The sequence below is a fragment of the Spermophilus citellus genome (assembly GCF_964194105.1).
Source record: "Spermophilus citellus genome assembly, chromosome: 9".
Classification (NCBI taxonomy): Eukaryota; Metazoa; Chordata; class Mammalia; order Rodentia; family Sciuridae; genus Spermophilus; species Spermophilus citellus.
Window position 1 is genome coordinate 109,950,545 of NC_138191.1, and position 23,283 is coordinate 109,973,827.

At 44.9% G+C, this 23,283-nt stretch overlaps 1 protein-coding gene across 8 annotated transcripts; it reads left to right on the top strand.

Annotated features, from left to right (window-relative positions):
- Positions 1-2,750: 2,750 nt before the first annotated feature.
- Positions 2,751-19,157, top strand: PABPC4 (poly(A) binding protein cytoplasmic 4). 8 transcript variants are annotated; one of them, XM_081308961.1, is made up of 16 exons: positions 2,751-3,942; positions 6,364-6,557; positions 7,473-7,588; positions 9,008-9,147; positions 9,488-9,582; positions 10,418-10,555; positions 11,365-11,460; positions 13,159-13,431; positions 13,755-13,827; positions 13,993-14,112; positions 14,604-14,690; positions 14,784-14,911; positions 16,762-16,855; positions 16,942-17,072; positions 17,330-17,432; positions 18,778-19,157. In XM_081308961.1, exons 1-15 carry the CDS (start codon positions 3,750-3,752, stop codon positions 17,417-17,419), a joined length of 1,968 nt encoding a protein of 655 aa, XP_081165087.1. In that variant the 5' UTR covers positions 2,751-3,749; the 3' UTR covers positions 17,420-17,432; positions 18,778-19,157. The 8 variants fall into 8 exon arrangements, with proteins under 8 accessions (XP_081165087.1, XP_081165089.1, XP_081165092.1 ...); XM_081308963.1 differs by having other exon boundaries at positions 13,993-14,064; XM_081308959.1 differs by having other exon boundaries at positions 2,752-3,942; positions 13,755-13,842.
- The last annotated feature ends 4,126 nt before the right edge of the window (positions 19,158-23,283 follow it).

Sequence of the window (23,283 nt, forward strand, 5' to 3'; positions counted from 1 at the left end):
ACTTTATTTTATTCATTTATTTATATGTGGTGCTGAGAATTGAACCCAGTACCGCACACATGCTAGGCAAGGGCTCTACCACTGAGCCACAACCCCAACCCCTGAAGATAATTAAGATAATTGTATGCCTGCCTTCTGACTCTGACCTGTCACATGAGGTTGGGTGGACCACTTGTGGGTCATATAGGTACTTAAAAAGTTTCCAATTTGGGAATATTTTGGACTTCAGATTTTGGGGTTAAGGATGCTCAACTTTTTTTTTTCAAGGATTGAACCCAAGGCACTTAACCACTGAGCCACTTCCCTAGTCTTTTTTATATTTTATTTTGAGACAGGGTCTCACTAAGTTGCTTAGATCTTCCCTAAATTGCTGAGGATGACTTTGAGCTTTCAATCCTCCTGCCTCAGCCTCCCTCAGTCACTGGGATTACAGGTGTGCTCCACCAGGCCAGGCAATGTTCAATTTTATAGGAACATAATTTCAGTTAGTAGTAAAAGCCTCCAAGACAGGATGACAGGATGGTGAGATAATGATTAAAAGTGCTAGCAGACCACTTAAGGCCAATGGATGGTCTTCAAATGGGAGGAGATCTAAATATAGAAGGAGCACTCCATCAATTTTTTTATTTGGGGGGAGGGGAGAATTTAACACAGGGATCCTTTTTCACTGAGCTACATCTCCAGACTTTTTTATTTTTTATTTTGAGATGTTGATGGAGCCAGGTGCCATGGTACATACCTGTAATCCCAGAGGCTTGGGAGGCTGAGACAGTAGAATCATGAGTTCAAAGCCAGCCTCAAATTGCTAAATTGCTTAGAGGTAGGCTGGCCAGGGATTTGTGATCCTCCTGCCTTGACCTCCCCTACTACTGGGATTAAAAGCATGAGTCACCAGCATGAGCATAGTTTCTTGGTTTAATATACTTCCTACTGGGATTCCGTGAGGGGGATTGGCACATGCCTGTAATCCCAGGCAGGAGGAGCACAAGTTCAAAGCCAGTCTCAGCAACAGCTAGGCAGTAAGCAACTCAGTGAGACCCTGTCTCTAAATAAAATATAAAATAGGGCCGAGGATGTGGCTCAGTGGTCAAGTGCCCCTGAGTTCAATTCCTGGTACCAATAAATGAATAAAATGAAAAAATAAAAAACAGGCTGGGGATGTGGCTCAGTGACTGAGCATATAGGGTCCTTGCTTAGCATCTGGATAGCCATCTTAAATGACAACCACCATTTTAAGGAAAAAGTTTCGCTTTCCCTACCCAAGCCCTTTCTGGGAAAGGCTCATCCTCATACCACCCCAACCCCTAACTGCCTGCATTAGGACCCGCTCAGCTCTGATTCTTGAGCATCCCCTATAAAAATCCCAGAACCTGAGCCTATTTTGCCTCTCTCTCTTATAGAGAAATGACGTTTATTTGTCAGCTCTGACAAATAAACTCTTGTGGTCTCCGTCTTTCATTTCTGGTTTACCGATGGCTCCTTTCTCATTTCCCTTCAGAGCACCCCTGAGTTCAATCCCTGGTACTAAAACAAAACAAAACTTAAAAAAGGTCACAAATTGATGTCAGCCTCAGCAGTTTAGTGAGCTCAGTGGTAAAGTGCCACAATGGGTTCATTCCCCAGTATTGGGGATGGGAGAAAGAAAGGAAGAAAATATTGTAAACTCCATGAGGGACTTCCTCTGTCTTGTTCACTATGGCACCCCTCACATTGGCATAGAAAGCGGCCTGCGCCTTTCCGGGCTCAGTAGCCTGTAATAAATAAGCCATTTATTACACTGAATGAATGAGTATATAATATGTATATTTCTTCATTCATTTACTTAAGTGATTTTCAAGAGGAATATCTGTGTGCCTTTTGATAATATCTGGTTTTGGTTGTCAGGAAGATGGGAAGGCGGTTCCTGGCATTTATAAAGAAAGGGATCTGGGGGCAGTGGTTGTGGCCCAGTGGTAGAGCACTAGCGCGTGTGAGGCACTGGGTTCGATCCTAAGCACCAAGTAAAAATAAATAAAAATAAATAAATGCATTGCGTTCATCTGTAATAAAAAAAATTAAAAAGGGTGGGTGGGGGGCGGAATCTGGAGACCGTCCCATGTAACATAGTCCCATAAGGTAACATGACTTTCAAATGACCTGCTAGACCTTCACTAGACCAAAAAATCACTTTATAATTACCCAAGCCTATGCATTAATCTTTTACAGAGAAACAAAAGTATTTTTTGAGTCCTTAAGTACAAACGATCTCCATGAATGCCACTGGCGTGTAAACAGGAGGGATAATTCTGCTTTGTTTTATCCAAGCCTTACCAAAATTTGCTTATTTTATCAAAAAAACTCATCCTATAAAAAAAATTACAGCATTTCTAGCGCCCTCTACCATGCTACCTCAAGGTCATGGTATTCTGAATACTTCAGTATATCTGCTTGTGTACTTGGGCCCGAAAATTTACATATTGAGCCCTCTTATTTCATTGAAATTTATTTCATGTCCCTTTATGTTACAATTATGCATTCCATGGATGTTTTAAACAAGCGTTTGGGTGGGGTAGGTCACCTTTGGGTCCTATTCCCGGATGACGGCGGGAGGGGCATTTTAATCTCTTCATTCGGGAAAGAGGCCCTGGGGTCTTCCGAAGACGCCAGCAGGGCGGTCCTCCTCGCGCCAGGGGTCGCTGTGGCGCTGCGCGGCCCCGCCGGGTCGCTCTCGCGTGGCCGCCCCGCCTCGGGCCCCCGGGCCGAGTGGGCGGGCACGACTGCGCCCAGGTCGCGAGGCGCCCTTCGACCAGCAGCGCCCGGGGCGGGCGGGTATAAATGGAGCGGTGGCTGCCCCAGCCGCCTCTCTCCGCCCCGGGTCGCCGCCGTCTGCGCCGCTTTCGGGCTCAGTAGCCTGAAGCAAAAAAGAGAAAAAGATAAAAAAAAACCTGAAAACGCTTCAAAACCTTAAAAAAAAAAAAAAAAGAAAAGGAAAAGAAAAAGCGAGTCCTCTTCGGAGAGCCCGCGGGGAAGTCACTTTCGCACGCTTCCGGCCTGCCCGCGCCCGCCGCCGCCGCGCTCGGCGTCCGTCGGTGTCCGTCCGTCGGTCCGGTGGTGAGCAGCCCGCCCGCCCGCTCGCGCGCAGGGCCTGCCGCGTCCGCGCGCCTCCGTCCGTCCGTCCGTCCGTCCGTCCGTGCGTCCGCGCCGCGTGGCAGCCCCGCGCCCTCGCCCCCGCCGCCGGCCGGCGCACCACGTGTCCGTGCTGCCCTTCGCCGCCGCCTCCCGCCCGGGGCTGGCCGAGTCGGCACCCGCAAAGATTTAGTTTCCCTCTTCCCTGGCTGTTGTAATCTTAAACCTCCGGGAGCCCGGGGCCTATATTTATCGAGAAACGCGTGTCCCCAAGGCCGCCGTGGGTAGCATCTGGCTGCCTCTTGAAGAATTTTTGACCCCCAAGGAAGGGGATTCCCCGCTTTTATTCCCCTTAATTTTTGGAATTTGGAGCTTCGAGCCAGGACAGCTGGAAACTACAAACTCCCGGAGAGGGCCATATTGTTTTTGAGAGCCTTTGTCTGAGGTTTTGCGGTCCCGTGTGAGCTGCCCGAACTCTCTCGTCCTGCCTCTGAGCCTCCCTGCTGCAGCTTCTTCCCAGCCTCGCTCTGTGCCACCTGTGAGCCGCGGCGTGGGCCACGGCTCCGAGAGAAGCCCCTTTTGTCCTGCGGTGGGCCCCGTAAGAAGTCCTCCTGGCGGGGCTCGGGGTGGTGGGGGGCGGGGAGATGAACGCTGCCGCCAGCAGCTACCCCATGGCCTCCCTGTACGTGGGCGACCTGCACTCGGACGTCACCGAGGCCATGCTGTACGAAAAGTTCAGTCCTGCCGGGCCTGTGCTGTCCATCCGGGTCTGCCGCGATATGATCACCCGCCGCTCGCTGGGTTATGCCTACGTCAACTTCCAGCAGCCAGCTGACGGTGAGTAGAAGTCGTGCCTACACATTCGTAGGCTCTCGGGACATTAAGGGTCATCTTCTAAGGAGGGCCCTCTTGCCAGGGAGGGGGCATCAGGACAGCATGTTGCCACAGAAGCCATAGTGGGAAGCAGGATGCAGGTATTGAGCACATAGCTTGGCTTGTTTCCACAGCCAGAGTTTGTCTTGATTCCACCACTTGCCAACTAGATGACCTTGACTAATGGTGGTAAAGGTGGTGGTCGGGAATGCTAGGAAGCTGTAAATCCGTATCTGAATGAAGTGATTTTTGTTATTCCCGTATGTCTGGTTCTGTCCAAGTTAGGTTGAGCGGTAGCAGAACCTCCCTGGCCTGGCCAGTGGTCATGGGCACGTGCCCCTCAAACACAGGCCTATTAAAAAACAGTGCCCTGCAGAAGTTTCAGATTGCAACACTGCTAGCCCCTCCCACCTTTAACTTGATTTTGTGCTGATAAGGGATGGCTTGGGGCAAGTAGGAAGCAAAGGAAACAATCTTGTACATTAGCCTCAAGGAGCTTAAGTTGGTGCCACCAGCACTACTTGTGCTGGGCCAGCTCCTTACTCTTGTCAGAATCTTTTTACTTCATCCCATCTGAAGAAAATTAAGACTCCAGTGAAGGAAAAGGAACTGCAAAAAAGTTGGAGTTCAGGTTGGGACTCCCAGTGCAGAGTTCTGCCACCCAGATTGTCTGAGCAGTGGAGAGGTATGCTGCAGGCGTGGTACAAGTGAGCCCAGAAGAAATTTAATCAGAGGCTGCACGTGACTCCAGATTAAAAGGGAACAACTGCAGAGACCATTACTGGGAGAAACAAGCCATTTTGTGTCAAAGGATCTTCAAGTCCCTGTTATTTTTGTCCCTACTTTGTTCACTGTCCGTGATGCAGAGAATGTTACTTGCCCAGCTTATAGCTGAGAACAGAGAATTGGACTAGTTGACAAAATATTGCTGCTTACTGTCAATCCAGTGTACTCTGAGCTGTGTTTGTCTTTGGAACACAAAGGAGGTAGCTGAATGTGACTTCTGAGGTGGGGTATTGGGTAAGATAGCTGTTGCATGCCTCCTTGGCTCTTAATAAAAGTCCTGTCACTTGGAGATAGCAGAAGCCATTGGTCAGTGTGTCTGCCAACACATACCTCTGTAGGACTTCTCCATGCTATAAATAAGTGTAGCCAATTTTGTCAGACTTAGCCAGACTTGCCCTATGCAGTACTGTCTGGAAATAGACCAGGACCTGTGTTGGAATGAGTTCCTTTACTGCTAATTAACAAAGTAGTTTGAGGTCCCATGCTGAATTTATCAGGTGGCCACCACCAAGCAAACTTGTCTGTACCTGGACTTTTCTGGCTTGGATCTGTACTGTTGTCTCCCCTTCCCCAGTCATCCCCCATACAAATGTGCGCACCTTCTGAGGAAGGTGGAAAATTGTTGGAAATGAATGAAAAGATTCCTTTTTGTTGATTGGATAGATGAACCTGTAGAGTGGCAGAGTTGGAGTTTTGTCCCCTTTTTAAATGAAATACTTTGAGGCAAGGAATAATTTCCTGCACTCCTTTAATTCCTTTGTGGAAGGGGTTCTGGGTGATGTCATTTATTTAGTGCAGTCACTGAGATAACAAGGACAAGTTGCCACCAATGAAGGGAAGGAAGTGTTCTGGCATTCAGGTGATGGGTTACCTGTAACATAAACACGCACATATATATAGCCTTTGGTCCTTTACATGATCTTGATTTGGAAGCTAAGGAAGTGCCCAATGTAATGCGTGGAGAATCCGGTCACCAGGGCAGTTGAATTCCTAGAATCCATAGAACTTAGATTAATGCTTCCAAAGGCCTAGACCCCATCGAGTATAGGCCCTCCTGAAATTGAAACTCTTAAGAAACTGGGCTGATACCAGACACAGTGGCGCACACCTGTAATCCCAGCTATTTTAAAAAGGACCAGGAATGTAGCTCAGTGTTAGAATGCTTGCCTACCATGCGGAAAGCCCTGGGTTTAATTTCAAGTACACTAAAGAAGCTGGACTGAATTCAGGGATGGTATCTGAAAATGATAATTTCTTTTTTTTTAATTTCTTAAATACTATATATAGTTAACTGCACAACTTAGCCATCCTGCAGAACACTTGCCTACTGTGCACCAGACCCTGGGTTCAATCATGATAATTACAATCATCCTACCTGAGTCACTGTGGACATAGGCTGCAAAGTCTCTATAAATGATAAAGCTTAGTCAAAAGTGAGGTTGTATCTGATCTTGGTGGCTTTGAAGGCTGTTTCAGTAGGGTTGACTTTTGTCAGTGATTACCTAGAAAAACATTGGTGTAATCTGTTCTTGTAATCTTATGGCAGTCACCGGAGTTGATGTTTTACATCCTTGATTAAAATGCATTTCTCTATTCTAGCTGAGCGGGCCTTGGACACCATGAACTTTGATGTGATTAAGGGAAAGCCAATCCGGATCATGTGGTCTCAGAGGGATCCCTCTTTGAGAAAATCTGGTGTGGGAAACGTCTTCATAAAGAATCTGGACAAATCTATAGATAACAAGGCACTTTATGATACTTTCTCTGCCTTTGGGAACATTCTGTCCTGCAAGGTAAGCATGGATAAAATGATTTCAGTGGAATAATTGACTCTTAAAATACTAAATGGGAAGCTAGCTTGGAATTGGGGTCAAGGGAGTATATGGTAGTTTTCGAAGTGCTGGAAATGGAATTTTTAAAGTTCTGTATGTTTAATGTTGGCACAATCCAGTATAACCAGTGGGTGCTTTCTGGTTCATTTATTCTTTCCTTATCCTGAAAATTCTTTTCTGTTTTCTAGCTTTAGAAGCTCAAAATGTTTTTGTTTTGAATAAGGGAAACGTGATGACCAGAGACGGGGTCTCACTAAGTTGCTTAGCGCCTCACCATTGCTGAAGCTGGCTTTGAACCCGTGATCCTCCTGTCTCAGCCTCCCAAGCCACTGAGATTACAGGCATGCACCACTGCACCTGGCATCCCCAGCCCTTTTTATTTCTCTTTGATACAGGGGCTCATTGAGCTTCCCAGGCTCACCTCTTGAGTCACTAGGTTTGGAGATGTATACCACTGTGCCTGGCTGTCTCCAGCCTTTATTTTTATTTTGAGACAGGGGTTCACTAAATTACCTAGGCTGGTTTCAAATTTGCAGTCATCTTCCCTTGGCCTCCCAAATCTGGGAGTACAGGTGTGCACTACTGTGCCTGCCTTCTGTTTATGTGGAGTGCTTTGTGAAACATACATAATGATGGTTTATATGCTTGACACTACACAAAACTAAAATTCTTCTAATAAAAGTGAACAAGAGATCATTATTTGGAAACAGAAGCAGCCTACTGGCAGTAACCATTTGTAAGTAGTGTACATGCAAGGTTCCTGGTCCTGGGCTAAATGTTAGAGCATAGCTGATAGAGTTGGCTGCCTTGGACCATGCAAGCATCTCTGGAGCTGATGAGTGGTGCTAAAGTGGTCTGCCTTTTCTTTTGACACAGGTAGTGTGTGATGAGAACGGCTCTAAGGGTTATGCCTTTGTCCACTTCGAGACCCAAGAGGCTGCCGACAAGGCCATCGAGAAGATGAATGGCATGCTCCTCAATGACCGCAAAGTGTGAGTGTCCCAGTCTGGAGCAACAACCATCGCATGAGCCAGCCGTGGCCCCACCTCGGTATTAACTGGCACACACAAGGCGGCTACTGGTTCTCTCGGCCCAAGTGTGGCCTGCTCCTACCTCTCCACTCCAGGGCTGGTGAGTCTCCCTGCCTGAGCCATGGCAGCTCTTTTGACTCGCCAAGGTGGGCTCCCTGCCCAAGCCATGGCCTGCCTGCCGCCTCTCCCTTAAAGGCATCCGTCTGTGGGTTTTGTGAGCATCGGCAACTGGGGCTGGCTGGAAGGCAGCTCTAAGCCCACTCTGAGCAGGGGCCTTGGCCAGCAGCAGAGTGGAGAGGGCCCTGGGCTGGCCAGGAGCTGTATATTAGCTTTGCGACCTTGGCTGTCCTTTGACTCAGTTCTGTTCATGGGTCTCTGGTTGTTGATGCCAAATTGTCCTTCTAGTTTTCCATTCTCTTAACCTATGACTGACTAATATAAGGCTGGCTCCACAGTGATACTTAAATTGGTTACAAAGAAAAACCCCATTCCTTTGTGGACACTTCATAACACATCTTGTTGCTCTGGTGTGGTTATTACTGTGGAATGTGGAGAGGGGATTCAGAGCCATGCTGGGAAGAGAAGGGACTATACACCTTGGCTCTTATAAGCGAAAGTCATCTCTGTCCTTTGTGGTGTTGAATAGACCAGAAGATTGGTTGTTTATAATGTCTCTGTGCTTAGTGGGGGTTGTACAGGTATCACTAGAAAGAAACAGAAAAATGTTCAATGTACAGAGGGTTTTTTTTTTTTTTAGTACACCAAAATGAATGCAGTAAAAAGGAAAGATTGGCTGGATGTGGTGACACATACCTGTAATCCCAGCAATTTAAGGCTGAGGCAGGAGGATTGCAGGTTCTGGGCCAACCTGGGTAACTTAGCAAGTCACTCTCATTTTTAAAAAGAAAAAAAGGGCTGTGGATATAGCTCAGTTGTAGAGTTCCCCTGGGTTCAGTCTCCAGTACTGCCAAAAAAAATCCCACCAAAGTTAGCTCTTCATTCCAACAATCTCGCTCCTAAGACTAACCACTGTTAACAGTTTGGTTTATGTCCTTCCAGACCTTTTCTATGCATTTACATAGATGCACAGAAATGACGTTTTTAAAACCTGGTCGTCAGGTTTCTTCACGAAGGCAGTATGATGTGGTAGGAGTAGCCCTGGTCTGAGCCAGGAGCCCTGGGGCTGGTCCTCGCAGGGTAGTCCTGCCTCTTTCTCTTTCTGCTGGGGACTTGGGACATCTCTGAGCTTCTCTTGGTGGTGGATGGGGACCTCATGTGTTTTAACCTCTCCTGTCAGCCTTTAACCTGCATTCCTTTGGGCCCCAGGAAGCCATATTTTTTTCTTCTGGGTGATCACTATTTTTCATGGTTTCTTTGTAGGTTTGTGGGCAGATTCAAGTCTCGAAAAGAACGGGAAGCAGAACTTGGAGCCAAAGCTAAGGAATTCACCAATGTTTATATCAAAAACTTTGGGGAAGAAATAGATGATGAGAGTCTAAAAGAGCTGTTCAGCCAATTTGGTAAGTTGGGGTCCTTGCCCCCACTTGTTCCTTTAGGTAGTCTACCAGCCCTAGAATCATTTTAAGTTTACTTAAGAGACAAAGCACTCAGACCCAGAAATAAAACACTTATCTGTGATAAAGTGGATAGAGATAGATCCAGGCCTTTGCTTTATCCTTTCTCCTTCTGTCCCTACAATCATCTTAGCTACTAGGTCAGAAAGAATTAGGCATGGTGTCTCTTTCTGTCTTAGATCCATCTAGGTTTAGTCAAAGGTTTGGTTCAAGTTCCTAGAGAGATGCTTTGTCTCCTTAAGCTGTAGTAGAGGGTTTCACTAATAGTTCTGTTTTTTGGGAACAGGTAAGACCCTAAGTGTGAAGGTGATGAGAGATCCCAGTGGAAAATCCAAAGGCTTTGGCTTTGTGAGTTATGAAAAACATGAAGATGCCAATAAGGTGAGAGTACCACAATGGTTGGGAAGAATTTGTAGGAGGTGAATCCAGAGTGTGGACAGGGTGTTGCTTAGCTCATTAAAGAGCAGGAATCCTGAGTAGCAGTGAATTGAATGCAGCTATTGTACTCTAGGATATCTCGGGTTTCTACCTATACATTGTTTACCTAGTTACAAAGCATTTGCATATCATTTGAACAAATAAGGCAGGTGTTTTATTCCCATTCCTAGATGAGGGAACTAAAACCCAGAGAGTTGAGCTGATTACAGCACAGCAGCTACTTAGGAGCAAAGCAATTTGATAGGCTCTCCGTATATATCACTTCAATAAATGCCCACAAAAGAACCTGAGAAATTTTTAGTGACAACCAGAATATCAACCTGTGATCATGCCACCATGCTTGTATTTGTACTACTGTATTGTCATCGCCCACTTAATATTATCTGGACCAATAACCCACCACTTAGATATTAACCTCTTTTAACAAATGAGGTATTTAGATTCCTTTAGCTGGCTTCAAAATGGGATGGAATTAATTTTAGTCCTGTAAGAAAGGTTTTCTCTCAGTACGTGGACTTAATTATCTCCAAAATAGCCACAAGCAATTGTACAAGCTTATAATTCCAACTACTTGGGAGGTTATGGCAGGAGAATCACAAATTCAAAACTAACCTCAGCAATTTAGTGAAACCCTATCTCAAAAAAGGGCTGGGGATATAGCTCAGGAAAATGTTCATGGGTTCAACCCCTAGTACCACTTGGAAAAAACAGAAACCATTCCCCAGCAAGGCATTTTTCCTCTGCAATTTGGTTTTAAGGATGGGCATTTTCTTTCTAGGCTGTGGAAGAGATGAATGGAAAAGAAATCAGCGGGAAAGTCATATTCGTAGGCCGTGCACAGAAGAAAGTAGAACGCCAGGCTGAATTAAAAAGGAAATTTGAGCAGCTCAAACAGGAGAGAATTAGTCGATACCAGGTGAGGTGGTGTTGGACCAGCCTACAAATGTTTAGTATGCAATATTTGTAAAGCCAGCTTTATCAGACTCTTTGGGGCCTTGGAGTCTACACTTCTTCAAGAATATGGAACTACCAGATGGGACAAGAATTGTTGAACAGGGGCAAAAGATAATTTATTTAGGGGCTTCTCTACTTCAGAAGCCTCAGCTTGGGGCTGGAGATATGGCTCAAACGGTAGTGCGCTCACCTGGCATGCGTGCGGCCCGGGTTCAATCCTCAGCACCACATACAAAGATGTTGTGTCCGCCGAAAAAACTAAAAAATAAATAAAATTCTCTCTTAAAAAAAAAAAAAGCCTCAGCTTGTTATTTTTTGGATGTAGCTCAGTGGTAGGGCATTTGCCTACCATATGTGAGGCACTATGTTTGATCTCCAGCACAGAAAAGTTATTTGCTCTTAACTGTAGGCTCCTTAAAAATGGCCCTTTGGAATGATGGCAGAGAGTAACACTGAGAGATGAGTGGTCAGCCAAAGCCCCTGTGGGGAAGGATAAAAAGTGAATGCATTGATGGGCCCATTAAGTCTTAGGGAAATAATTTCTCAACTTTGGGCTAGCACCAGAATCATCTGCAGAACTTGTTAAAACACAGATTGTTTGGTTCTAACTATGGAGCCTAATGCATGGTTTAGGATTAGGCCCAAGTATTTTCATTTTTCTAACAAGTAACCCAAGATGCTGCTGCTGGGTCAAGGGATATCACAATTTGTAAACCACTGTCTTAGAATCTGTGATGTAGAAGTGCAACTAACATGATTCTTCTCCTTTAGGGGGTGAATCTCTACATTAAGAACTTGGATGACACCATTGATGATGAGAAATTAAGGAAAGAGTTTTCTCCTTTTGGATCAATCACCAGTGCTAAGGTATTTTGGTGTGAGATTTGGGGACTGAATACAGAATACTCCTGGGATGTAGCTCAGTGGCATAGCCTTTGCAGCACATGCATGAGATCCTGGATTCAAACCCTAGCACAGAGTTGAGGGGATGAGCGGAATATTCTCTTACAGGTTTGTTGGCATTTGTTTCATTGAAGAGTCTCAATTGAGTTGATAGTTCAGAGAGCAATCACATTATTCTAGCAAGCTCCTCTTCCCCTTCAGTTACCCAACTGAATAATGCTCTGCAGAATGACATTTCATTAGGTTAATATTACACTGTCTCCCAGCACTGGAGTGTGATGACTCTCTCTAGCCCTCAAGCACCCGATCTTTCCCATTCCTGCTGCTTCGTGCTGGTCTGGGGACAGATGGTGCTACACTATGAGCAGAGGATATCCAGACGGGTTGTTTTCCATTTGTCTTGGGACCTGTCTCTACAACTCTGCCACATTTTCTCCTTGAGGATGAAGGTATTTTGAAGATTCTGGAGCTGGAGTTGGGAACTTTCCTGTGGTTTTACTTAGAAGGAAAGGGAGTGAAAAGTTTGGTTTTTCATGTTTTATAATGTGTATCATTTGCTTGATATTTTAAAACTTCATTTAAAAAAAAATTGAGTCTCTGAGCAAGAGAATGTTGGCCACCTGGGGATGTGTGCTGCATGTCCTTGGCACTTTGGGCGTGTGACAAGAGACTGATATCTAAAAGTTTGTGTCATCTGCTGCATCTATTATCAGGCAGGACAGTATCTACATCAGGTTATGATCCCAAAGTCCTTCAGGTGAGACAGGCTGATAAAGGTCAACTCTGGGTTTGTCTCACCCACTTGAATGTCCCCTATCAGTGCAGGGCATAATAGTCTTTACTTGGCTTATCTCTACAGTAGGCAGATTGACAACTGTAAAAAGCAAAAGTATTCTGTCTTTAGTTCTGGGGCCCCATTTTCAAGATCACGGTAGGGCATTGATAATATACACCTTATTGCCCACCTCATTGATAGAAAGTTGTTGGATTGATATATGCATTAACTTTCATGCCTTCCACTTTGGGAGGTTCTCCATGCTGTGAACTCTGATACTGATAATAACAAGTTGGTGCCATGGCTCATGCCTGTAATTTCAGCAGCTCGGGAGGCTAAGGCAGGAGGATCATGAGTTCAAAGCTAGCCTCAGCAATTCAGCGAGGCCCTCAGCAACTCAGTGAAACCCTGTTTGACTCCTAGCTAATTTTGTGTTATTCCCATTGAGTGCCACTATTAGGTGGCAGTCATTGGTAACCTGGGAGTTTTATAATTGCCCACATGTGATATTTGAAAGCATTTTCCTAACTAAGAGAGCCTGTTCAGGTTTCGTCCACCAAGGTTTTGGACTGGATGAATTCTACAAATAAATTGTTCAGCACTATTGTCAAGATGTCTCATAGAATTAGGAAACATGTTTAGGTTCCCAGTTTTACCATTAGCCACATCGTAGTTGGGGAATTTTAGCTTACCTGGGGATGTTAAAAAAAAAAACCTAAGTTGTGATGTTGGTTTCAGGTACATCCTGGGCCAGGGTTGAACTCTGGCTTAGATGGTAACTTAGCACAGTCCAGGATTTTTGACTATTGTGAAGAACAAGCCTGTTGACGCTGTCCCTCCTCATCCCCAACACAAACCTTTTTCTTAGTAGCTGGTTTCATTTATAGGTAATGCTGGAGGATGGAAGAAGCAAAGGGTTTGGGTTCGTCTGCTTCTCATCTCCTGAAGAGGCAACCAAAGCAGTCACTGAAATGAATGGACGCATTGTGGGCTCCAAGCCACTGTATGTTGCCTTGGCCCAGAGGAAGGAAGAGAGAAAGGCTCACCTGACCAACCAGTATATGCAGCGGGTAGCTGGGATGAGAGCACTCCCTGCCAATGCCATCTTAAATCAGTTCCAGCCTGCAGCTGGTGGCTACTTTGTGCCAGCAGTTCCACAGGTGGGTCTGCCCTGTGATCATGACCGTTTGCAGTAGTTGGAGAGAAGGGATTTTGGATATTGGAACTGCAGAAGTCAAAGACTCTTCAAATAAAATGAGAAAGTACTTACTCATGGTCATACACATATATACCCAGTAGCAGAGGTAGGGTAAAACTGCTCCCACTAACTGTGACCCTTCAGGCTTTGAGTAGGTTTTATTCCAAATAGTAGGCTAAGGTTGAGTCGTAAGGGGAGATAAAATGAGATGAGGTTTGTTTTGTTTTCTTCTAATGTGGTTCAGGCCTGCGATATAAAAAGGCTTAGTGCTCTTTTTCCTTACAGGCTCAAGGAAGACCTCCATATTACACACCTAACCAGTTAGCACAGATGAGGCCTAATCCACGCTGGCAACAAGGTGGGAGACCTCAAGGTAGGTGGTGGAAAACAGTGATTTGGTCACCTAGGATATCATGCCTATCCTGGTCTACCTGCCTTTCTTGCACTTGTCCCTTCTAGGGCATAGCCTGGCTTTTGGTCATTGTTGCTTATCAGTGGTAAGCGCTTATTATCTTCTCACCAGGCTTCCAAGGAATGCCAAGTGCTATACGTCAGTCTGGGCCTCGTCCAACTCTTCGCCATCTGGCTCCAACTGGTAATGCTCCGGCCTCTCGTGGCCTTCCTACTACCACTCAGAGAGTCGGTGAGCAAACTGGCCTATAGGAGAGTGGCCTGGGGAGGAGGGAGTCAGGATGGCTAGCTCTTCCTTCACTTGGTCAGTTTGTTGGGCTCAAGTTTTTTTGAGTCCTGGTCCTGTCATCTTACCTGTGTGCTTAGGTAGGTACTTGATTCAGGAACAGAACTGATGTGAGTTCTAGGTGTGCTGGTTACATTTAACATTCTTTACTGATTGGTACTCATGAGAAGATTAATTTTAGAAGTTTGCTAGCTGGATGACTACAGAGAGACAGCCTGTTTTTTGGTAGAGTAGGGTGGGGGGACAATGAAACTTTTTTAGAGTAAGTCCTGCATTACAAAATGTGGACAGAGTTGTATGTTATTCTTTGGCTCAACCCTGAAAGTAGCAGTAGTGGCCCCCATGTGTGATCATGCTTTGGAATTTCTCCTTCCCTGGGACGTGGCCAGTTGGACATCTGCTGCCAACACTGATGTGCATTTGCTGGTCTGTTGTAGGGTCTGAGTGCCCGGACCGCTTGGCTATGGACTTTGGTGGGGCTGGTGCCGCCCAGCAAGGGCTGACTGACAGCTGCCAGTCTGGAGGTGGTATTGGATGCACACAGAAGGGGGAACGATGGGATTTGACGGGTCTTTGACCAGACTGATGGGCTTTAATTGTAATTGTCCTTTCCACAGGTGTTCCAACAGCTGTGCCAAACCTTGCACCACGTGCTGCAGTTGCTGCTGCTGCTCCTCGGGCTGTAGCACCATACAAGTATGCCTCTAGTGTCCGCAGCCCTCACCCTGCCATACAGCCTCTGCAGGTGAGGCCCACCAAATGGTGCTTGGCTAGGGATACAGCTCAGTTGGTAGAGTGCTTTCCTCTCATGCACAAGGCCCTGGGTTCGATCCCCAGTGCCACACATACAAAAATGATGCTTGGCTTTGGTTCATGCAGTGGGTATCACATTGCCCAGTCTGTGATAGGGTGTGTATTCTGTGTGGTGATTTGAATAGTGTCACTAAAGGGCTTGAAATTCTTCCCAGAAAAGCTCCATAGGAGGCAAACAGGTGCTTTCCTGGGTTTTGGTTTTCATGTCTTTGCAGCACTGGGGATGGAATCTGGGGTATAATAGGCAAGCACTCATCACCAGCCCTTTTTGAGACAGGGTCTTGCTGAGTGCCTAGACTGATCTTGAATTTGTCATCTTCCCACCTCAGCCTCCTTAGTAGCTAGAAGTCCTACTCTCCTTTTGTGACATACCTGCACTTGTTCAGGTCCTTGAGCCTTCATATAACTTTTTCATCCACTGGCCTGTTTGATCCTTGACTGTTCTGCAAAGTTTTGAGATATTAAGGCAGGAAATAACATCAACTTATAGAAGAGAAATTCAACTTCAGCTGGGCATGGTGGCATGATCCTATAGTCTAAGGGCTGAGGCTGGAAGATCACTTAAACCCAGGAGTGAGATTAACCTAGGTAACAGAGCAAGACCTTATCTCAAAAAGAAAAATAATTCAGTTTCAGAGATATATTAAGGGGTTGAGGGACAGGGGTGAGAGCTTAGCTTGCCTAAATTGAAATTTGCTACTTCTATAACTGTGCTCTTTAATACATAAGCAAAGACACAAGTGTTTTGGGTTTTGGGTACCTGGGATTGAACTCAGGGACACTTAAACATTGAGCCACATACCTGTTTAAGAGAGTCTCACTAAGTTGCTGAGGCTGGTTTGAACTTGCAATCTCCTGCTTCAGCTTCCAGAATTGCTGGGATTATAGGTGTGCACCATTGTGCCCTGCATGACTTTTTTTTTTAATCAGTAGCAATTATCTGTGGTGGGGCCACACTCAGCCTTCAGGCCTAAAAGTTCCTTGGAAGACAGCCAAAAGATCATCTGTCTTCCTTCCCCATATTCTCTAACTTGAAGATTTCTCAGAGCTTAATTCCAAGTAAAATGTCTTATTTGCCAACAAGACCACCTTATTTTTAGGGCTGTGATTAGCATTAATGTTCCATATTGACAGTCCCCAAAGCTGTTGATTCAACAAAAATATCTGGTATAATGAAGATGATATGTGTAAAAGTTACATATTCACACCCTTTGGCCCTGTCTGTACCAGAATTGTCTCTAAAGGGAACTTTTAGGGAAAAGCTATCCAGATGTTCACTGTGGCTGATTTATCAGAAGGCCTTATTTTGGGGTAACTGGGTAAATCAAAAACATCAGCACAAGCTTGCCTAGCATTGTAGGCATTATAGGGTTGTTTTTTTTTTTTTTTCTTTTGTACTGGGAATCTAACCCAAGGATGTTGTACCACTGGACTACCCAGCCCCCCCCCCTTTTTTTAACTTTTTATTTTGAGACAGGTTGTCACTAAGTTACTGAGACTGGCCTCAAACTTTGAATCCTGCCTCAGCCTCCCAAGTCTTCTGGGATTACAAGCATTTGCCATTGTGCCCGCCCAGTTTCCCTTCTGATATCTTGCCATTTCATTGAAAATGGTTGTATGTTTATGTTCTGTTCCTCAGCATACCCCTAAAAATCCCTAAGGATTCTCAGGGAAATTAGTTCCTTGAGAATAAGGATAGCTACCCCTCCACTTCTCTTCCACATAGTTAGAAGAGAAGATGTCTTTTCTTCTTGCTAACCTGCTGCCTGTCCTGGTTCCCAGGCACCCCAGCCTGCAGTCCATGTGCAGGGGCAAGAGCCCCTGACCGCCTCCATGCTTGCTGCAGCACCACCCCAGGAACAGAAGCAGATGCTGGGTGAGTGTCCCATGTTCTTGCAGAGGAGTGATCAACCCTTGACACCAGTATCTATCCACTGAGATTTCATTAACTCCTGCCCACAGGTGAACGTTTGTTTCCACTTATCCAAACAATGCATTCAAACCTGGCTGGAAAGATCACAGGAATGCTGCTGGAGATTGATAACTCTGAGCTGCTACACATGCTGGAGTCCCCTGAGTCTCTCCGCTCCAAGGTGAGCTGCTTTAGACCTTGTGACTTCAGCCCTTAGGAGGATTAGGGAGTGGGGAGAACTTGCACACCCATGTGTAACAGAGGCGTCTGTGGCCCCCTGACATGTTTTACCTGTGGTTGGGTCTGCTGCTATGAATAGTGAGTAAGCTGTTGGCACCAGAAGCCCAGGGATCATCTATATTCTGCCAGTGGGCCTGAGCACCAGAGAGGGGCCAGCTGGCTTGCCTGAGTCACTGACAACCTGGAGATTTCTCATAGGTGGATGAAGCCGTGGCGGTTCTACAAGCTCATCATGCCAAGAAAGAAGCTGCCCAGAAGGTGGGCGCTGTTGCTGCTGCTACCTCTTAGACGAGGAAAAACCGTACGTTTGGCTTTTTCACTTCCTGCCAGTTTTTGTTTGTGTTAGAATTCAGGGGTGCTCTACCACTGAGCTACATTCCCAGTTGTTTTTCCTTTTTATTTTGTGATGGGATATGACTGAGTTGCCCAGGCTGGACTTACACTTCAGATCTTCCCAAGTCTCTAGGATTACAGACATGCACCACTACCCCTGCTTTCTGCCATATAACCTGAAAACTTGGCAGGCTGTTACCTAAGCCTTTCTGTTATTAGGATCAGTTATTATGGAAAGAAAAATAATGGTTGTAAATTAAAAACCTGGGAGAACTGAGTGTGGTAGTGTGCACCCATAGGCCCAGGTACTTGAGATAAGGCAGGAGATTCACTTGGGCCCAGGACTTCAAGGCCAGTCTATAGCAACACTGAGAATCCCATGGTTTCCTCATGAAGAACACCTGGTCAGATCTTGATTAAGAATTATTGGGGGCTGGGACTGTGGCTCAGCAATAGAACATTCGCCTAGCACGTGCAACGCCCTGGGTTCCATCCTTAGCACCACATAAAAATAAGTAAATATTGTGGCCAACTACAACTAAAAGGTAAATATTAAAAATTATTGGTGGAGCTGGGGATATATAGCTCAGTTGGTAGTGTTTGCCTTGCATGCACAAGGCCCTGGGTTCAATCCCTAACACCAAAAAAAAATCTAGGGGCTGGGATTCTGGCTCAGGTAGAGTGCCTGCCTAGCATGCATGAGGCACTGGGTTCGATCCTCAGCACCACATTAAAATAAAGATGTCTACCTATATTATTTAAAAAAATAATTATTGGTAGAGGTTGTTGCTCAGTAATAGAACACATCATCATGTGTAAAGCCCTGGGTTCAGTCTTCAATCCTTTATGCCCCAGTTACCTCATTGTCCTGAGATAGTGATCCAATATACAAGGAGTTTTCATAATTAGATCCCAGCTGTAAGTATCATTTTTGCTAAGTTAGTCCATTGAGGTTATATGTGTACATACTTAATGCTTAGCTCTGAAAATGCGACAGGAAGAGAAACAAACACCTGGGTGTCCAAGATGATGGTGTAGTTGGAGAGTTACATAGGGTTTGTTCATTGACTTAGGCGGCCCGAGGACTCTGTAGGAAATTGGGTGAATGCAGCTTAACTAGGACTACTGGTAGGCACCTCCAGGTAGACAAAAGCCAAGAAAAATTATTTGAAAAGGGCAACAGCTGGTGTGTTGGTAGAAACTGGTTGTTTTGTAAAGGGCCCTCAGCTATGCCAAGTTGAGGATACCTTTATCAGCCAAAAAGGATTTGCTAAAATTCTTTTGATTATTTGTGATGGTGTTTTTCATTTCAGAGTTCAAAAGCCAAATAATAACCCCTGGTGGAAATCAGCTCAAGGTTTGAAGACTTCCTAGCTTGTCCTATGGACCTCAACATCAAGAACCACAAGTTGCAAATTTATTAGGTCATTTTGTATCAAAAGGTCAATTACGAAAACACCTAGAATTTTTCAATTATAAGAATATATTCTTCTGGGTTCTACTATAGCCCAGACAGTGTTAATTTTTTTTTCTACTATGGGATTTGGTCGTTACCTGCCTCCCCCTGAAATTGGTTTTATTTGATGTACCCAAGTCTTAAGTTTCGCAATAAAGAAAAAAAATCTCCACAAAACTGCCTCTGTGCTGCCCATGTCAGTTTTATTCAATAAATTCCAGTTTTTGTTGCATGTAATTTCAGGATGTGAATATGTTAGAAAGACCCTACTTATTCTGTTCTTCAGCAGTTTAGGATTAGCTGGGTATGCAGAACAGTTGAATGTGAATTGAACAGAAAGTCCCATTGCATATGGTAAGATCTTATACATTGAGCAGACGATCTTGGGTCTGGCTCAGGAAAATCAGGGCTCAGTGAGGTTGGCACACCCGAAGAACTGATCTGGCTACAATACCCCCTTCTTCCCTTGGACTGTCAACATGTTGGTGTCAATCTCCTGGTCAGTTGATCTAGTTGCCCAGATTCTGCAACCAATGTTTCCACTAGTCGTGGGAAAATGCTCAGGAGGTAAATCTGGCAACAGCAAACAAATGCCAGTCCTCACTTAGTATTTGGTTCCTTTAATCCTTAAACAGTAACCTGGCCAAGGTCAGCCAGTCAGAGCATTAATTTATTTATTTACTTGCCCTCCCTGTTACTTCCTTTCCTTGAAGTTTCCAGGCTTTTTTCTTTCTTTTTTTTTTAAGAGAATTTTTTGATATTTATTTCTTAGTTTTCGGCGGAGACAACATCTTTGTATGTGGTGCTGAGGATCGAACCTGGGCTGCACGCATGCCAGGCGAGTGCGCTACTGCTTGAGCCACATCCCCAGCCCCCAGGCTTTTTTCTTAAGGACTGATCCTAGTAACAAATTAAAAATACCCAAGGTAGATGTCCCTATTTCCTGACTGCCATCTTTTTGTGTGTGCAATGTGCTAAGCCAGCTCAGGTTGAGGGCGAGGCCTAGTGCCGGTTTCCGGCAGAAGAGCAGGGAAAAAGATGGCTGCCTCCGTGAGGGAACTCTGGAGGGAAATATCTGAGTGTGGCAATATCTCCCAGTTGGTTTCTGGTTGGCTAGTGCACTAGATGCACACCTCTGGCACAGGCAGCCGCCATCTGGTCTCTTATATAGGACCTTACTTCCTCACTAAGTGGTGGGTGCTAGTGCTACACTGAGCCCCAGTTCTAACTCAAGTAGCTATGATCTGTTATGACCTCAGACCTCATCCCAAGCTCTGGATCCTATTCAGTTCATAAACAAATGTAGCCCTGGCTCCTTAGGGAAAAGAGTTTCTGAATAGTAGGGGAATTACAGAAACAGCCTCATGATACTGATTTAAGACCAATAGTGATCAGGGTCAGGCCAGGAATTTTGGCTAATGATCACTTCATCTGAAAAGGTAAGGGCAAAATCATTTAATGTAAAAGCCAGAGAAAGGGCTGGAGGTGTGTGTGGCTCAAGCAGTAACACACTCGCCTGGCATGCACAGGGTGCTGAGTTCGATCCTCAGCACCACATAAAAAAATAAAGATGTGTCCACCGAAAGCTAAAAATAAATATAAAACAAATAGAGCTGGGCACGGTGGCACATGCCTGTAATCCGTTATTCCAGAGGCCAGCCTCAGCAATTGAGGCCCTGTCTCAAAAAATAAAAGGTCTTAAAGATGTAGCTCAGTGGAAAACTCCTCTTTGTTCAATCCCCAGTATAAAACAACATACACAGATTTAGCAGTCCTAATCCAAAGTAAAAATTCTCCAAAATCTGCCAACATGACTCTCACATTTATTTTGGATTTTGGAGCATTTCACATTGTGAATTTTCAGATTAGTCAAGCTCAAGTGGTAATGCAAATATTCCAAAATCCCAAAGATTGGACTTCTGGTCCCAAGGATTTTGGATGAGGAATACTCAAGCTAGAAAAGGTAAGAGGAGCCAAATGAGCAGTAGTGCACATCTATGATCCCAGTTACTTGGGAGGCGGAGGCAGTAAGATCCCAAGCTGGAGGTCAGCCTGGGCAATTTAGTCAGACCCTGGCTGGGGATATAGATCAGTGGTTAGTGCTTGCTTAGCATATGTGAGGCCCTTGCTTCAATCTCCAGTACCATACAGTGGGAGTGGAGGGGAATCAGGAGGATATTAGAAAAATCTTAAAAGGTTTGGGTGTTGATTTACACCACCTGGTGGGTAGCTGTACTCTACCTGGGCACCAGAACTACTCCTTTTGACAACTGTGCTGTTAAATAACAGTGTAGCAGGGAAGCTCAGCCTTGACAGTGGAGGCTTGGCCTCTGCTTACATGGGTATGCTTTTCTTCAATTGTTACCACAATTATGGTGCATGCTATTTGATTTTTTGTCAATTTCTGAGTTTTAGTCCCAGTTTTGCCATTACTTTGCTGTATGGATATTTAAACTCTCTAAGCCCAAACTGAGCCCAGTGATGCACACGTAAAATTCCTTCTACTCAGGAGGCTGAGGCGGGATCCCTTAAACCCCGGAGTTCAAGATCAGCCTGGGCAACATAGCAGTGCCCCACCCCCGACACATACTTCTCTAAGCTTTCAGTTCTTTAAATCCACCCCTCTCCAAGGGACCTCCGGCATACTATATAAGTATTTATCCACTGAGCTACATCCCTGCTCTCAGTTCTTCAAATTTTAAGTAAAAAGGGAAGATGATTTTTTTTTTTGTGGGGGTCCTCCTACACCTGAGTTTTATTTTTATATTACTGGGGATTAAACCCAGGGCCTTGCACTTGCTAGGCAGGTGCTATGCTACTGAGCTACACCCCTAGCCTTTTATTTTGAGACTGGTCTCAAACTTGTGATTCTCTTGCCTCAGACTCCCAAGTAGTTGGTAGTATAGGTGAGCACCACCATGCCCAGCTGAGTTTTTTAAGGTAGTAATTCTAAATGCCCTTGGTTTACCCCAGTAAAATATTTTTCCTGAGGACAAAGGCTATTCCTCCTTTAATAGTCACCTAACTCAGTAGTAAGGTCAATGTTCTGTACACAGTGCTTAGTTGGAATGAATGATTGTTGGAATGATGATAAACTATTTTACCTACTTTTCTGTACCTTTTTTTGTTGTTTTTTCAATTTTAGGACAGGGTCTCACTAAGTTGCTGAGACTGACCTCCAACATAGAATCCTCTTGCCCCAGTCTCCTCAGTCACTAGGTCTATAAGCTTTGTAAACAATGGTTATCAAAATGCTTGGAAAGCAACTGAAGGCTTAAATTCTGTAGTGATAGAATTGGATACTGCAATGTTTAAACAGTTTAGCTGGGGGATGTAGCTCAGTGGAAGAGTGCATGCAAGGCCCTGTGTTCAATCCTCATTACTAAAAAACAAAACAAAAATTAGCTATGTTCATATATTTTAGTACTTAGGGATCAAACCCAGGGCCTGTGCATGTTAGGCTAATGCTCTACCACTGATATACACCTCTAGCTGATTCTGTAAAAACAAACAAAATGATTTTAATATTCCTGGAATCATTGTTGGATAAACCATGATCAATCTAAAAAAATCAAACTTTTGCTTTCTAAATGGCATCTGGATGTGGCACATTTCCTGTTGTCCACATATTAACAATTCATTTCTACTTTTATAGTGAAGCATCAGGGGTTCTCTTTTGTTGAATTTGAGTTGGCAGAGGCAAGAAATGTTTCCTGTTTGGTATTTGATTAAAGTTGCTAGGTTACAAAAGGTGTCTTTCTGTGGATGGGTGTATACTTCCCTGGGACTTATTCTAATTTGCCTCTGCTAAAGGCAGGCCTTTAGGGCCTAAGTTTCTCAGTGACAACTCTCCTTGATTTGGAGAGTTGCTAGGAGGAACCTCCTCACTAATGTGTCCTCTTCACTGACGAAGAAAGTAGTGAAGAGTCCAATGTGGCTAATAAGCCATCAGATGAAAACCTCAAATCTTTATATTGATCAGTTCATGACCAGTTGAGGACATTTTCTAGGAAGACTCTTGAAGATAATAAAGAGAAACACCAGGCATGGTGGCATATGACTGTAATCTCAGTGACTCAGGAGACTAAGGCAGGAGGATGACAAGGTCAGGGCCAGCCTGGGCAATTAGTGAGACCCTGTCTCAAATTTTTAAAAGGTCTGTGGAGGTAGTTTGGTGGTAGAGGCAAGAACAAAAACTCAGTCTTCCAGAGGAGGGGCTGGTGCTTTCCACCCAGGGCACTTCTGATGTGGGTGAGTTGAGTGGAGAACTTTTGAGTTTCTCATCTGGGTTAGAAATACATGTGCTTAGGTTTTGTGTGTGTGTGTGTGTTCTGTGTGGTTTGTTTCGGGTTTGTGTGGTACT